The sequence below is a fragment of the Equus przewalskii genome, chromosome 14 (assembly GCF_037783145.1).
Source record: "Equus przewalskii isolate Varuska chromosome 14, EquPr2, whole genome shotgun sequence".
NCBI classification, from domain to species: Eukaryota; Metazoa; Chordata; class Mammalia; order Perissodactyla; family Equidae; genus Equus; species Equus przewalskii.
The window spans coordinates 4,826,213-4,842,590 of NC_091844.1; the positions used below are offsets into that span (position 1 = coordinate 4,826,213).

The following is a 16,378-nucleotide window of genomic DNA, read 5'->3' on the forward strand; positions in this document are numbered from 1 at the left end:
TAAAACAACTGTATTAAAATATATCTACAGTACCCCTGTTACCAATTGCCTTGTTCCCCTTAAAAACTCACAGCAAAATTGCAGTAAAGTTAAACGTATATTTCTTAGTTTAAGAGACCTCAGGAATCCAATGACAAACTCCTCAATGTAACAGGCAGCTGTGACTGAGGAGGCCAGCTCTTGGACAGAAGCTATGTGTGATCCTTCAGCCCCAAACACAGGCACTCACAAAGGCAGGCGCTCCCAGCAGGCCTCACAGGGAAGCCGCCCTCCCGCCCCCGAGCTGCTGACAGCCAGCGCCTGGCAGTCCGAGCGCGCTGCAGGAGGACCCGGCGCCTCTGCCCTGCCTGCTCTTCTGCGCTCCGCCTTCCCCGCCTGGCTGCCTGGCACCTGCACCCTGAAGCCTCTGTGTCTGCTCCCTCGGGCTCCTCTGCTGAGGCCTCCTGGGCAGGGGAACACTTTCTCCAGTTTAGTGTCTTGCTTAGACTATCGAAATAAGTGATTACAGACTTGACTATTACTTTCATTCGGCTTGCTTTTTTTTTCAGCTTTATTGAGGTATAATTGACAAAGTCGGAATATATTTAAAGTGTGCTAGGTGATGATTTGATAAACATCAACAATGCGAAAGGACTCCCACCATCAAGTTCATATAGTTGCTCATATAGTTATGTTTTGTTCTTTTTTGGTGAGAATGCTTAAGATGTACCCTTTTAGCAAATTTCAATTATACGATACAGTATTATCAACCATAGGCACCATACTATATGTTAGATCTTCATAACTCACTCATCTTATAACTGAAAGTGTGTCCCCAACTTGGAGGGCATTATGCTATGTGAAATAAGCCAGACAGAGAAAGGCAATTACTGCACGGTGTCACTTATAGGTAGAATCTTAAACAAACAAACAAACAAGTCGAACTCATAGAAACAGAGAGTAGACTGGTGGCTGCCAGGGGCTGGGTGTGGGGGAAACTGGCTTGTTGTTTGAATTAGCTTCTTGGACACCTGGCAGTGTAGCCCTCTCCAGCTTGGCTGAGCTCCTGACAAAGACACTCAACTTGAGGCCAGCCTGGTGGTGCAGCAGTTAAGTGCACACGTTCCGCTTCTCAGTGGCCCAGGGTTTGCCAGTTCAGAGCCGGGGTGTGGACATGGCACCGCTTGACAAGCCATGCTGTGGTAGGTGTCCCACATATAAAGTGGAGGAAGATGGGCACGGATGTTAGCTCAGGGCCAGTCTTCCTCAGCAAAAAGAGGAGGATTGACAGTAGTTAGCTCAGGGTTAATCTTCCTCACAAAACAAAAAAAAGTTAGCAGATTGGGGAGTTAAAAAAAAAAAAAAAAGAAGAAGAAAAAAGACACTCAACTTATTTCATTCTTCTGAACAAGCACTCTCATCTCTCGATTTTGAAAAATCCCTTACAACAACTGCCATATGGGAAAACAACAGAATCAGGAGGAAAGAGTTCCAGTCTAGTTCCATCATTAAATTAGCAATGTAGCTCTGGTAGGTCACTTAATTTTAGGTGGTGGGCCTTCATGTCTGCAAACTAAGGTTATTTGACTAGATTTTGCTGAATGTTCCTTTCAGGTCTAATATGCCAAGATTCTATGAATTATGCTTCTAAACTATTTTCTGAAAAAGTTTAAAAAATAAAGCAGGAGACGGAAGCTAAACATTTTTAAAAATTATTTTTAAAAGGTGACTTTTACAAAGCAGCACTTAAAAATAAATCACCTCACAACACACATGCCTGATAGTGTTGCCCTCACATGGGCCTGCAAATGTTTACCGTGCGTCTGCACGTGCCAGGCACACACCCGCAGCGTTTCCTTCCCTGTGAAAACTTAGCGCTTCTTCCAGGTGAACTTTCTGCGGGCTCCCTCTTGGCCTGGCTTCTTCCGTTCTCTGACACGTAGATCAGCAGTAAGTAGTCCAGCTGCAGCGTAAAAAGAGAAGCCTTTATGAACCACGGAACATGCAAGTTGCCTAGCAGGAGAAAAGGTCAACTGCATGAATTTATAGGTACCGTTGTCAGAGAAAAACTAGAGGAGAGCAACCAGACCTGTACTAACTTACCAGCCCGCTATAAATCTCCTGACAGCACTTTGCTTTCACTGTTTTAGAATATTTTTCCAATTTCTGAGACCAACTGCAGCTACATTATTTGAGTTTGCTTTCCTCATCCTATGAAAACTGATTCCTCTTTGGTTTTTAACCTGCTCAACTTAAGATAAAGCTGCTCTTGTGTGGGCAGTCACTATTCACTGGAATGGAACTTCTCTGCCTACTTGTTATGACAGTCGTGAAAGTCAGAATAGAGACAAGAGGTAGAAAAGAGATGCTTAGTGTCTGGTGAAGTATGAGGAAGTACACAGACACCATATATTAATAGTATTCATTAATATATATGCACATAAAATATGGCTTATCAAACATATTTGAGGAAAAAAGCTTTTATCATTCTAATTTGTGTGACAATACTATCCCTTGGTATTTTGTTTCAGAACCTAAAAAATTAATTTTAGGGTTATATTCTCTGCATAAACAGTTTAATCTAGAAGAAGAAAGTCAGCTTAAACTGGAAGCTTCCATCTCCTAATCACCAGGAGCAATCATGATTTCTAGGCTTTGCCAGGGTAGTCTCAGCACACAGCCCAAATGGAGCAGCCCCATCGTGGCTGGAGCCATAGCATGTTACTAAAGACCACAGATGCCAGGACGCCAGTGATGAGAAAGCTCTGAAACTGCTTTTGTAAACATGTAAATAGACCGCAGTTTTTCATTGTTTTTTCTTTACTCTTGCAACACTAGCACTCCTTTGCATTGTATACAAGACTTAGGTATTTTATTAGGGATCTTTTAATGGCTATACAGCAAAGGCAAACTTCAAATGCTTATTATATACCCATAATTTTTGTATTTACTTACACTTGAGGGTATGGAATAAAAAACAATATTTTGGACAAAATGCAGACAAAACCTGTCTAAATTCTAGTTTAAATTATAAGTAATAGGCTGGTGTTAAGATGGCGGTGTAGGCAGACTCTGAACTCACCTCCTCCCACGGACACAACAAATTTACAACCACTCTTAGAACAATGACCCGAGAGAGAACTGAAAACTGGAGAAGAAGAACCCCCACAATAATGGACAGTCCTGACTGACGTGGAAGAGACAGAAACTCCTTATGAAGACAAAAAAAGCCACATTCGCAAGCCATGGTGCTTCATGGCTGGCTGGGAGCAACCATAAGGTACGCAGCCTTCCCCGGAGGGTAGGCATCCCGAGCAGGAGAGTGTTACTACTATAAGCAGCTGTTGGACTCAGCACAACCAAGATGAGAGTCATAATATCTGGCTTTGCTGGCTACTAACAACAATGGGGAATACCACCAGAAAAGCTATCGACGTAAGGGGAAAAAGCTGGTTCTTAAAGGGCCCACACACAAATTCACCTATTTCGGAAAGCAACCTAAAATCACCAGAAAGAAAGATGCATGGTCCTTTGATGAAAAGAGACTCACCTGATAGGCTCTGGGACATCTTGGTGAGAGGTGCGATCCCTCCAGGGACTGAGATATTGGTGGCAGCCATTACTGTGACCTAGTATAGGCATCTGACACAGACGCCATTGGAGCTCTTCTCCTGGCCTATAAGCCCACGGTCTGTGCCACCCACTAGAGCACTGATTTAACCCAGCTCAGCAGGGCAGGCAGCCTGCCCTAGGGACTGGCCCCAACCAACAGCAAGCCCTCAGGCTTTTGGGCCTGCACAGGCTGGGTGCCTGGATCCTCCACAGCCAGGACAGAACTGTGTCTGCTCTGAGTGGCAGGGCACACACGAGGAGTAGGTGGAGTGGGGCGTTGGTGGAGCCTCTGCAGTAGGGCCACTGGGTCCACTTCAGGGGGTTGGGGCATGCGCACAGGGCAGGACTGTGTTGACGGTGTGAGTGGCCCTGTGGGTGGTGGGGCTTGTCAGCTGCAGCAGTCGTGTGCTTCTCAAACAGCCACACAAGAGATTGGCCCCACCTTGCAAAACCTGAAACAATTGGGTGCTTCTGTGCCTGGGGCCAGCCGCACTCAGCTGCAATCCTAAGAGCTGACGACAGCCTTGCAGGCTGGAGGCCTACTCACTTAACAGAAAAACTGCAACAGGAATGTGCTATTAGACCTTGCAGCCAACTATGGCCAGGGCTCCCCATGCCTGATAAAGTGACTGAAGAGCCCATAACAGCCCCATGCAGCTGAGCATTACAACCAACCAGCTGGGGAGACAGCTTAGCCTCCTCAGGCACCTGCAGCAAGACCAAACCGGCCACAACAGAAGGACACATGTAGTCCACACAGGGGACACTCCTGGAACATTTGGAACTGGTGATGAGAGGCAAGCACACTGCTGGGCCTCATAAGGCATCTCTTACATAAGGCTACCTTTCGAAGATCAGGAGATGTAGCTGACCTACCTAATACACAGACATCAGCACAGAGAAAGAGGCAAAATGAGGAGGCAAAGGAATACATTCCAAGTAAGGGAACAGGACAAGACCCCAGAAAAAGAATTAAATAAAGGAGAAATTAACAATCTACCTGACAAAGAGTTCAAACAGAAAGTCATAAGGATGCTCACTGATCTTGGGAGGAGAATGGATGAACTCAATGAGAATGTCAACAAAGAATTGGAAGATATAAAAAAGAACCAATCAAAAATGAAGAATACAATACTGGAAATGTAAAATTCACTAGAAGGATTCAATAACAGAATAGATGAAACAGAAGAATGGATCAGCCAGCTTGAAGAAAGACTAGAGGAAATCACCCAAGCTGAACAGATAAAAGAAAAAGAACGAGAACAGTGTAAGGGACATCTGGGACAACCTCAAGTGTACTAACAGTCATATTACAGGTATCCCAGAGGTAGAAGAGAGAGACAAAGGGGCAGAGAATCTATCTGAAGAAATAAAAGCTGAAAACTTCCCTAAGGAAGGAAACAGACATCCAGGTAGAGGAAGCACAGAGAGCACCAAACAATTTAAACCCAAAGAGGCCCGCACCAACACACATTATAATTAAAATGTCAATAACTACAGATAAAGAGAGAATCCTAAGAGCCACAAGAGAAAGGCAACAAGTCACATAAAAAGGAAACCCCATAAAGCTATCAGCAGACTTCTAAGCAGAAACCTTACATGCTAGAAGGGAGGGGCAAAATATATTTAAAGTGCTGAAAGGAAAAAACCTACAGCCAAGAATACTCTAGCCAGCAAGGTTATCATTCAGAATGGAAGAAGAGATGAAGTTTCCCAAACAAGTAAAAATTAAAGGAGTTTATTACCAAGAAATCAATCTTACAAGAAATGCTAAAGGGACTTATTTAAGTGGGAAAGAGAAGACCACAAATAGGAAGACGAAAAGTATGAAAAAAAAAGCAATAAAATCACTGGTAAAGGCAAAAATATAGTAAAGGTAGCAGATCAACCACCTATGAAGATACTATGAAGGTGAAAAGACCAAAGTACTAAAATTACCTATTTCCATGATAAGAGGGTAACGGATACACACACACACACACACAAAGAGGTTAGATATGATATCATAAACATAAAATGTGGGAGGAGGGGAGTAAAAGAGTAGAGCTTTTAGAAAGAGGTCAAACTAAAGACACCATCAACTTAATATAGACTGCTATGTAGGTTTTTATATATGAACTTCATGGTAATCACAAACCAGAAACCTATAATAAATACACAAAAACTTACGAGAAAGGACCCCAAACATAATACTAAAGAAAGCCATCAAACAACAAGGGAAGAGAGCAAGAGAAGAAGAAAGGAACAGAGAAGAACTATTGAAACATCTAGAAAAAAAACTAACAAAATGGCAATAAATACATATTTCTCAATAGCTACTTTAAATGTCAATGGACTGAATGCTCTAATCAAAAGGCATAGAGTGGCCAATTGGATAAAAAAACACAACCTATATATATGCTGCATACAAAAGACACACTTTAGACCTAAAGATACTCACAAACTGGAAGTGAAGAGATAGAAAAAAAGATACTCCATGAAAATAGCAAAGAAAAGAAAGTGGGGGTAGCAATACTTATATCAGACAAAATAAACTTTAAAACAAAACTGTAAAAAGAGACAAAGAAGCACACTACATAATGAGAAATGGAACAACCCAACAAGAGGATACAATGCTTGTAAATATCTATGCACCCAACATAGGAGCACCTAAATACATAAAGTAATTATTAACAAACATAAAAGGTGAATAGATAGTAACACAATAACAGTGGGGGACTTTAACACTCCACTTACACCAATGGATAGACCAGTCAAACAGAAGATTAATAACGAAAGATTGGCCTTAAATGACACTTAGACCAGATGGACTTAGTAGATACGTACAGAACATTCCGTCCCAAAACTGCAGAACACACACTCTTTTCAAACGCACAAGGAACATTCTCCAGGACTGATCACCTATTAGGCCATAAAACAGGTCTTGATAAATTTAAGAAGATTGAAATAATACAACAGTATGAAACTAGAAATCAACGACAGGAAGAAAATCAAAAAAGCCACAAATTTGTGGATAGTAAACAAAATGCTACTGAACAATGATTGGATCAATGAAGAAATCAAAGGAGAAATAAAAAAATACTTGAAAAGAAATGAAAATGAAAATACAACATGCCCACATCTATGGGATACAGCAAAAGCAGTACTAAGAGAGAAGTTTATATCAATACAGGCCTACCTCAACAAACAAGAAATCTCAAATAAAAAATCTAACAGTGCACCTAAAGGAAATGGAAAAAGAAGAACAAACAAAGCGCAAAATCAGTAGAAGGAAGGAAATAATAAAAATCAGAGCAAAATAAAAGAGACAAAAAAACCCCAGAAAAACATCAGTGAAACCAACACCTGATTCTTTGAAAAGATAAACAAAATTGACAAACCTTCAGCTAGACTCACCAAGAAAAAAAGAGAGAAGGTACAAATAAATAAAATCAGACATGAAAGATAAGTTAAATGGACACCTCAGAAATACAAAAGATTATAAGAGAATACTATGAAAAGCTATAGGACAACAAACTGGATAATCTAGAAGAAATGGATAAATTCTTAGAATCATACAACCTTCCAAAAACTGAATCAAGAAGAAATAGAGAATTTGAACAGATCAATAACCAGTAAGGAGATGGAAACAGTAATGAATTCCTCCCCAAAAATAGAAGTCCAGGACCAGAGAGCTTCCCTAGTGAATTCTACCAATTCATTCTAAGAACTTGAAAACACAAATGTGTAAAGATACATGCATCCCTATGTTCACTGAAGTATTACTGCCAATAGCCAAGACTTGGAAGCAACCTAGGTGCCCATCAAGGGACGAACGGATAAAGAAGATGTGGTATATATACACAATGGAATATGACTCAGCCATAAGAAACAATGAAATCAGGCCATTTGTGGCAACATAGATGGACCTTGAGGGTATTATGCTGAGTGAAGTAAGTCAGAGGGAGAAAGTCAAATACCGTATGATCTCATTCGTAAGTAGAAGACACAAACAACAAAAAACAATCACATAGAGACAGAGAGTGGATTGGTAGTTACCAGGGAGAAGTGGGAAAGGAGGAGGGCAAAAAGGGTGATTATGCATATGTGTGTCGTGACGGACTGTAATTAGTCTTTGAGTGGCAAACATGATGCAATCTACACGGGAATTGAAATATAATCATGTACACCTGAAATTTATATAACATTATAAACCAATGTTACTGCAATGAAAATAAATTATAAGTAATACTTTACTACTTTTCAATATACACAGTCACTCAAACGAGTAGAATTGTTATGTAAGATCCTATCAAATTATTTTAATGACCAGATATGAATCCCACAAAACGGTGAATTGTTTATAAGCAAATGGATTTTTAAGAGGCTTAAAAAATTGAGGAGCCTAAGCCAGAGGTGGCATTGACCCCAGCGGCTGGTGTGGGAGGGCAGGGGGCGGAGAGACCATCTTACTTGCCCAGAAAGCGGCTGCGGGGCCAGCGGTAGTGACTGACTGGTGCAGGCCACACAGCTGGTTAGCAGCACCCACAGCGCTGTCTTCCCTTCATAAAGAGTGCGAAGGTCATCTTTAGCTAGAGCTGCCCTGATTTATTAGGAATGCTAAAGCAGCGCCCTAATGAACAACCTGAGCGCATCTTCCTCCTCACATTGCACAACCTCTCGTATTCACAATGGGGTGAAAGGGACAAAGTAAGTAGGAGAACGTAAAATATGAGCTAACGTTCACAATGGAAAAACAGAAATCTCAGATAATTTTGGAAAGAAATACCTTAAGAGCTTCATCATTAAATAACTACAACTTTCTATGATAAAACAAAAACCACCAATTCATCTGTTAAACATAACTGAGCACTACTTGTTAACCTAAACAAAAGGCTATGCCTTAAAGGCCAAAATAAACTTTCTGATGTTGGGAGTGCTTCCGTTTTCTTCTTCTAAGTGAAGTTCACTTTGTAGAAATCAAAACTGAAAAATACTGTTACAGTTCTGGAGCATGAAAAGAGGAGCCCGCAAACCAGCATACTGCACGTTCAAGTGTCTTCTCACTGATTTCAGGTAACCAGAACAAGAGTCAGATAAACACTCAGGGACAGCATGAGAACAACCATGCCCCCCGACTCCACTCATACCTTGTCTCATCCACTCGACCTCTTCCTCGGTGACCAAGGTGCACAAGGCTCTCGCCACGGCCAGGCGTATGGCTCCGGCCTGCGCCGCCCGCCCGCCGCCCGAGACCGTGCAGGCCACGTCGTGTTTTCCGAGCCGGTCAAGGAAGTGAAAAGGGAACATCAACTGTTCTCTAAAGCACATCACAAGAAAACGTAGTTGAGTTTACTGTAACAACACACGATTTTATAAACTGCTCACATTCTGAACATTCACAAAAACCATACCATGCATGCCAGCGTGCATACTTTCCAATCAATCCACTATGACACTTTTCATACTTCTTGATCAATCCATTATATGAAGAACACTGATATTTCTGATATTTAGAATGCTTTGCTGAGAGAAGGTTTATTCCTCTTTTTCTTGGAGATCGCAATATACTCTCTGTTGATTTCTTTATCTCATGAGAACTTCGTGAGGCTTGGAAATAACCTTGTAAAGAAGTCTTAAAGTTGGGAAGCTCCATTAATCAACCAAATCTAACCTCTCTGGATTCAATAATCACATATAATATTAATAAGCTTTCCCAAGCAATTATTAAATGCCATTTGGATTCACTAAATAAAGTGTACTATATTTGTATAACGTATATATATGCTCATCCTGACATGCTTACTTTTTAAAGTTACTAAAACCACATTCAACTTTTTTTTCCCCACTGAAATACGCACTCCTATTAACAGTTCTCTAGGTTGCAGAGTCCTGCTACTTGCCTGGTGCCAGGTGACACGCTGCACAACCCATCATGCCTGCTTCCCTCCACAGTCAGCTAGTGCCCATGTAGTCCCAGGCAGACACCTCAGGGCCAGAGAAATAACACAGACAGAACATGGCCCCGGACCTCCTCTCGCTCAACGGAACAAGTATTTGTTGAACACCGTTTATGTGCCAGGTACAGTATTCATCATTACCTTTATCAAGTACTTTGATTTTGCTACTTTGCCTTAATATTTCTGAATTTTTATTTAGACAAGTCGGTTTATATTGCATTTCCTTGCTTTGTCTGACACTCTCGCTTTCTAGACCCGAAATAGAGCTTACTCTAACACAGTGAAACTGAAAGAGGGGTATGGGCAAGACATTCAAGCGTTACTCCTTGGATTATGCTAGCAAAATAGTCACATGCGATAGATGGACAGAACAAGACCTTTGAAGGGCATGGTTAAATGGAATTTGTAACAATACTGTTTCAATAGGAACATTGTTTCAATAGGGATGAACCACTCCTACAACAACAAAAAGTAGTGGTATGAAATGACATAAATCTATATGGCTTTTTTGAACAAATGTTTCAAAGCAACCAAATCAAAAATAGGAACACTATAAAAATAGTACTATTGTAAGGAATATTATCATCATAAAAAAATTTAGAAGTTGATAATCAAATTCCACCATTTCCTTTTACCAGCAAAGAAATAGGGGCCAAGACAGAATCTATGGGATTGTCACATGCACGTGTCACAGGCCTCTGCATCAACAGTTACCAGAGTTAAGTGGGTTAGTGACATACGTGATGTTACGAAGAAAAGCTCTGGTCACCCACTTGTTTGTGAGCTTAAACATTTATCTGTCTTAATTACTAAAATTTTAAGATTCCCCAACAAGTGCTGATATAAATAAACTTACACTGACTTGAGATGTATCAGAGTAAGTGAGCTAGAGTCGTCAAGGTAAGAAAGAACCACTAAGAAGAGTCTGGACAGTTGGGAAGTTGGTATACACTGAGGTACAACACTAAATTTATAAATAGGTGAAAAAGTCCCAAAGTGTAACAATCAAAAATGATTATATAGCTATTGATTTTAATTACCTGGACTACAAACTAGTACATGCAAAAATGGTCACATGGCATCAAAATATTGCACATACATCTCTCAAGGACCTCAGATGAAATCCCGAGTTAAAAGAATCAAATGTATTTTGTTCTTTGTTATATAATCAAAGTATTTTTGAAAAATAAAATAAAATAAATAACCAAGTTCCCCATTTCTATCTTCTCTGAAGGCTACTTCTATGGTACCAATTCTACAGCATGTAATGTAGCACACGTATAGTTGCATATTCTCTTTTATTTTTCTACAATTGCTTAAAGTGTAACCTTATCTCTATTACACGGCTAGTGCTGTGTGAGGAATGTATTTATTTTTGTACAGATCATCAATTAAGACTTGCTATACTCGTTGACTGACAGAGCAAAGGCCTTTCCGAATCAGAGAGGTTATTAATCTTTGTATTCCCAAGTACCAGGCCCACAGTAATGAATGTTTGTTGCATAAGTGAAAGAATGAATAAAAATTCTCAATGATGCCGGGAAGGCAACAAAGTGAACATCCCCAATGATCTGTTGCTATGTTTGTATAAAAACAGCCTAAAGAAATGATGAGTAAGCAGTTCAACTGACTTTCAGGCAAGCATCTTAGAGATCAAGTTCAAATCTCTCCTACCAATTAGGGAAGAGACCTTTAAGCAACCTGGCTAAGGTCACACAGCCAGCAAACAGAACTAGAATCAAGATCTCCTGACTCCTGGTTCAGTAGTCCTCCTACTGGTCAGTGGTCACCTCACCGCTAACCTCCCGAGCTGCTCCTGCGGGAAGAAAGGCCAGTCCACAGCTAACATGGCCGCCCAAATCCCTACAACTACACAAAGATGACAAGGCAGTCTGGGTGCCCACTCCCACCAAGCCCAGCCCAAGGCTTCCCAGTCAGATAGGAAATTTCTTGATGATAGAAACTGGATCTTAAATAGCTCTGATATCTTCACAACACCCAGGACAAGAGCGGGCACAGACAGCCTACCCTTACTAAATGCCTGTTGAATTCAAACGGGGTAAGTTCTAAGCACATAATTTAATTGTGAGATCAAGTCACAACTGAGACTTGGTGTTAAGTCATCAGATGTATCTGAAAACAAGTTGACAGGTTATTGGTCAAATTCCATTCCTCCTAGCAGTCCCCAATGCTGCAGTTATGGATCTCTGGCTTTTCACAAAGGAAATAAGAGCCTCCTCCATCTGTTTCCCTGTGAGGATGATGGCAGAATTCGTTTAATTCCCATTAAATGGAATTAGAGTAGACTACTTCTTGACACACACACACAAATAAAATAAACATATATTTCGTGAAGTAATTGTTCTGTTCAAAACCTTACACTACATTAGCAAGGTCCTCTTTTCCTGACATAAGCATTGGGATCCTAAGAGCTTTACCCCTTTTGATCTTAAATACCACTACACATTCAGAGGACAGGAGAAGGAGTAGGAAAGGAGGAATAATCATGCAGAACTTCTGTGACCGTGGATAATGACAGTAACTACAGGAAAAACAATCACCATCCCAAGAAGAGGTCTTCACATAGTGACTCACAAAGAGACCTAAGATGAGTATATTTAGAAGATTTGAATGGTCATACCCATTTATGATTAAAGTCTATTTCTCCATGGGATACAAAGTTCAAAAAATAAAACTGCCATATTTAGCACTAGGAACTAGCCAACGCCTGATGAGCTCTTATTTTAATGCATAAATGTCAGGTTTCTTTGCTTGTTCAGTATATACATAGTTGATCTCCTCTGAACAGGAAAAGTCCAAAGCGATGAAGTATTTTCCTAGCCTTTAAGATGGTGAGGGCCAAGATGGGTGTGTGGTGGCAGTGTTTTGTGCATGCCCACCCTAAACTTGGGAAACAGAAAGTGGAAATCTGATTTTCTTACATTTTGGCATAGTCTGCATTTCAGAACATAAGGTACATCTAAAATACTCAAATTCCAGAAGGATCTTATGAAAAGAGGAGGAATATTCAATTAATGAGGAATTCTAAAGATGCTTTTTAAAAATCTGGAAAACTACTCGGGGCTGGCCCCGGGGCATAGTGGTTAAACTCGCAGGCCCCACTTCGGTGGCCTGGGGTTTGCGGGTTCATGCTGCGTAGGTGCTCCACATACAAGACAGAGGAATACTGACATGGATGTTAGCTCAGCGACAATCTTCCTCAAGCAAAAAGAGGAAGATTGGCAACAGATGTTAGCTCAGGGCAAATCCTCCACCAAAAAAAAAAAATCTGGAAAACCACATAAAAAATAGTGATAGCATCCCTCTAGCTAGTTTGATAAATTCTATTGGTAAAGAGAAATAACCATTCAGAAAATCACAAGTCTTAATTGATCATAATGTATCATAAAGTATATTTTCTTTAAAAACAAACAGCCAAAGCAAAACCCAACCTGTCCTGGGTCACAGGGAAGTAGAGCAGGTAGTCGGTGCCGTTCACGCTGACCCTCCCGCTGCCGTGAGCGTACACAACTGCTTCTGCCTCTGCGCTCTTCCTTCTACCTTTAAAACAGAAAGTTTCTATTAGTAAAATTCCTAACAACCAATGCTCTGAGACAGGTGAAACTGCATCCCATCTTTTCCCCAGAATAACAATATAGCACACTGTCTATAGGAAAGGTCTGTAACAACTACAAGTGGAACAAAAATGAAAGGGGTAAACGACACCATAATCGATGTCATAAAGCTTACCAGGAGGTAATTTTATTCTTCAATTCCATTTTAGGAAAACTACAATGATTTTAAATTAGTCTTAACAAGCAACAAAGTAATCCATATTTATTTACATTACTTGAATAAAATCAACCAATTTACATAGCATCCTTTCATATTCAATAAGAATATATCCAATCATATAATTTTTAAAATATATGAATAGTATGATAAAATATAACTGATAGAAATGAAAGGAATCCTCAGGAAAGGTCATATTTCTTTGAAAACACTGAAAATGAGAAAGGAATGATGTTAAATTTTGAAGAGTTGTAGATTATCATTTAGTAAATCAATTCTTAAGTTACACCACATCAGATGTCTGTAGACCTACAAAGAAGATGTGAGTGAGGACCTAAAGTTTTCACATTTCATAGTTTTAGCATCTGACATGCAGATTCACTGAGCATTTCCATTTTATATAAAAAAATTTTATTATAAATATTTCATTGTTTCCGAAACCTGTTGAAAATGTCAAAATAAAGATTTAATATAAAAATGTGAAAATAAAAAGCGTTAATATGATCACGTAGGTATGTGTCCACATATTTTCTTGAGATGTTATAAGGTTCACTTTTCAAAAACTTCAACAGAATCTTAAAAATTAGGAAATCCAATGTAGGAGTAGCAAACATTAAACAAATCAAATCAAATGACTATCAGGGAGCAACAGTAAACAAAAATAATTGTAGTTTTTCAATCTTCACTAAATTTATTTGCTCTCCACGGAACGTCATTACCTTCGCTTCTGCTGAAGGCCATTCCTTGCTCGTCATACTGCACAGGTTCAATCAGCTGTTTTTTTGATTGAATAGTTACACTCCTACGAAACCTCTGCACAAATTCTTCTTCAGCACCACCACGTTGCAATGTCAATAACCTTTCTAGCAGCCGAATGAACTGCGCATACTGCAGACAATAAAAATTCATTAGAAGATGCAAGTGTAATTGCATTTGCTAAATTTTTTCTATTTTTATATACTTGATCTTTCCAATGTTGCTTTTCTTGATGAATTTTGACAGGATGACACTTGTGCACCTTCACGCTGCTTTTAAAACAGCATGCAGATGCAGCACTTTCCCTGTGCGTATTCAGTGTTCAGTCTTTTCTTTCCAGAAACAAAGAGATTTATCATTCAAAGACAAATCAATTTCTCTATATTATGATTACATGAAATTGAGATTTAAATTCATTTTCAAACAATATTTAGATAATCTTCAAGTGTAGTTTCTACTCTTTTAATAGAACTGTATCAAGAGGAGCTTCATAAATAATTTCCAGTAAGTTATGTATAATAAAATGGAAGAAGTCTGATTTTGAGAAAACGTACCTCTGAAATTATATTTCATAATACATTTGGCAAATATATCTTTAGCGGTTCAAGCTGTGTTACTTTAATGTTTATGATTTCCTTTAAAATCGAACAATCAAGCTATTTAAAAATTCAAGAGATACTTGACTTAAAGGGCAACCTCTTGAAATAAATTATCCTCGCTACTCTGTGCATTTTTTCTAATAGTTCTTAAACATGTGATTAGAAAGTAAACAACTTGGTATTAACCCCTTAAAATTAGAAGTCAGAATAATCATTCTAAAGTGTTTATGCAGAAGGAAACAACTAACACTTGAGATCCTTAGTTAATATGGAGTGTGAAACCCAATTTTTGATAACCTGATTAATGTTTTCGCCAATCCTAAAAATCATACTCATCTTTGTTACCACTGCCTTTATAGTGAAAACCTGCCAAATGAAACATATAAAAACCTCAGTAGTAAGATTAAAAAGACTGCTTCAATAACTGCCTCCTATGATGTTACAATAAAAGAAAAGGCAATCTTCTAAGTAAGGGTGAAATACTTAGCCACCTACGCGACGCAGCCTGATAAAGCTCCATGCCTTGTCTCCGTTTACAGGCCTATGTCCTTTGTTCTCAGCTATTCTCTCAATTCCATTGCATACGCTGTGACTACTGGTGAACCTACAGAGAGGTAACTACAGGTATGACATAGCCTTGCTCATGAACTAGGATTACGGCATAAGAAGTCACTGACCACCCCTACCTCCCTCATCTTGATACCAGCCAGCAGCTTTAGGATTTCTTCTGATAGCCAGTATTCCCAAAATACAGAAGATTAATATATATTTGTTTTGTCTTTATAGCTGTACACTTGTAACAAAGTCCCCGGGATGTTTTCAAAAAAAGAGAGCAGCTGTATCATAAAAATCAAAGCAGCCAAAAAACAGAAGATGCAATGAAATGATGCATTCAATGGAGAAGCAAAGGGAGATTTTTCAGTAAGATCCAAGTGCAATAATACTGACTTGGCAGTTGGGATGTTAGAAATTAACTCCAGATCTGCCACTCACCAAATGCCTGACACCTTGGTTTAAGCAAACTGCAACTTTTCCAAATCATTAATTTATCCAATATGTTAAATGAGAAAAAAAAGAGCAATTTAAGTACATGACTGAAAATCTACATGGTGGCAAGGTACCAACAATGTTAGCCACTGCCATGGAAGAAAAACCCCTTCCTGAACAATTTACGAAATTTACCTACACTCAAACTTTCCAGAAATATCTAAATTTAGAATATCAAAATATTTAAAGCATCAAATTTCCTCTGATAATATTGACATGTATTAGAACACTGAACAAAAAAAGAATCCAATTAAGACCTAAAGCAGGGATCACAAATTTATATGATATAACATTTACCTGGAGAGCTTGTTAAAAATATGGATTTCTGGGTGACATCCTAAAAATTCTGAGGTAGGTCTGAATTTTAGGAAACTGCATTTGGCAACCAGCATTCCAAGGGATTCTAATACAGGTGGCTTTGCAGATTCCAAGATGAAAATACTGGCCTTACAGACACTGCACATAAGTATGCCAGGAAGCAGCAAATTGCATGAAGGTGGAACCATGTGCCTCATTCCTTTTCTACTTAACCTGTAATAGCTCCTTACACTTATCATTAGCTTGTAAAATTAGCTATCCGCTTTACTGAAGGAGAAGAAAAATGGCATCAGCCACACTCCCTAGAACAACTGGCAAGGCACACAGGGGCACTTA

At 39.4% G+C, this 16,378-nt stretch overlaps 1 protein-coding gene across 1 annotated transcript in view; it reads right to left on the reverse strand.

Annotated features, from left to right (window-relative positions):
• Window positions 1–517: 517 nt before the first annotated feature.
• MRPS9 (mitochondrial ribosomal protein S9) overlaps window positions 518–16,378 on the reverse strand; it is a 67,239-nt gene continuing 51,378 nt past the window's right edge. The window contains exons 8-11 of the mRNA XM_008543324.2: window positions 14,042–14,210; window positions 12,983–13,091; window positions 8,721–8,890; window positions 518–1,942 (exon numbers count right to left, since the gene is read on the reverse strand). Coding sequence (XP_008541546.1) covers window positions 1,851–1,942; window positions 8,721–8,890; window positions 12,983–13,091; window positions 14,042–14,210 — 540 coding nt within the window. The 3' untranslated portion in view covers window positions 518–1,850. The remainder of the gene's footprint in view (window positions 1,943–8,720; window positions 8,891–12,982; window positions 13,092–14,041; window positions 14,211–16,378) is intronic.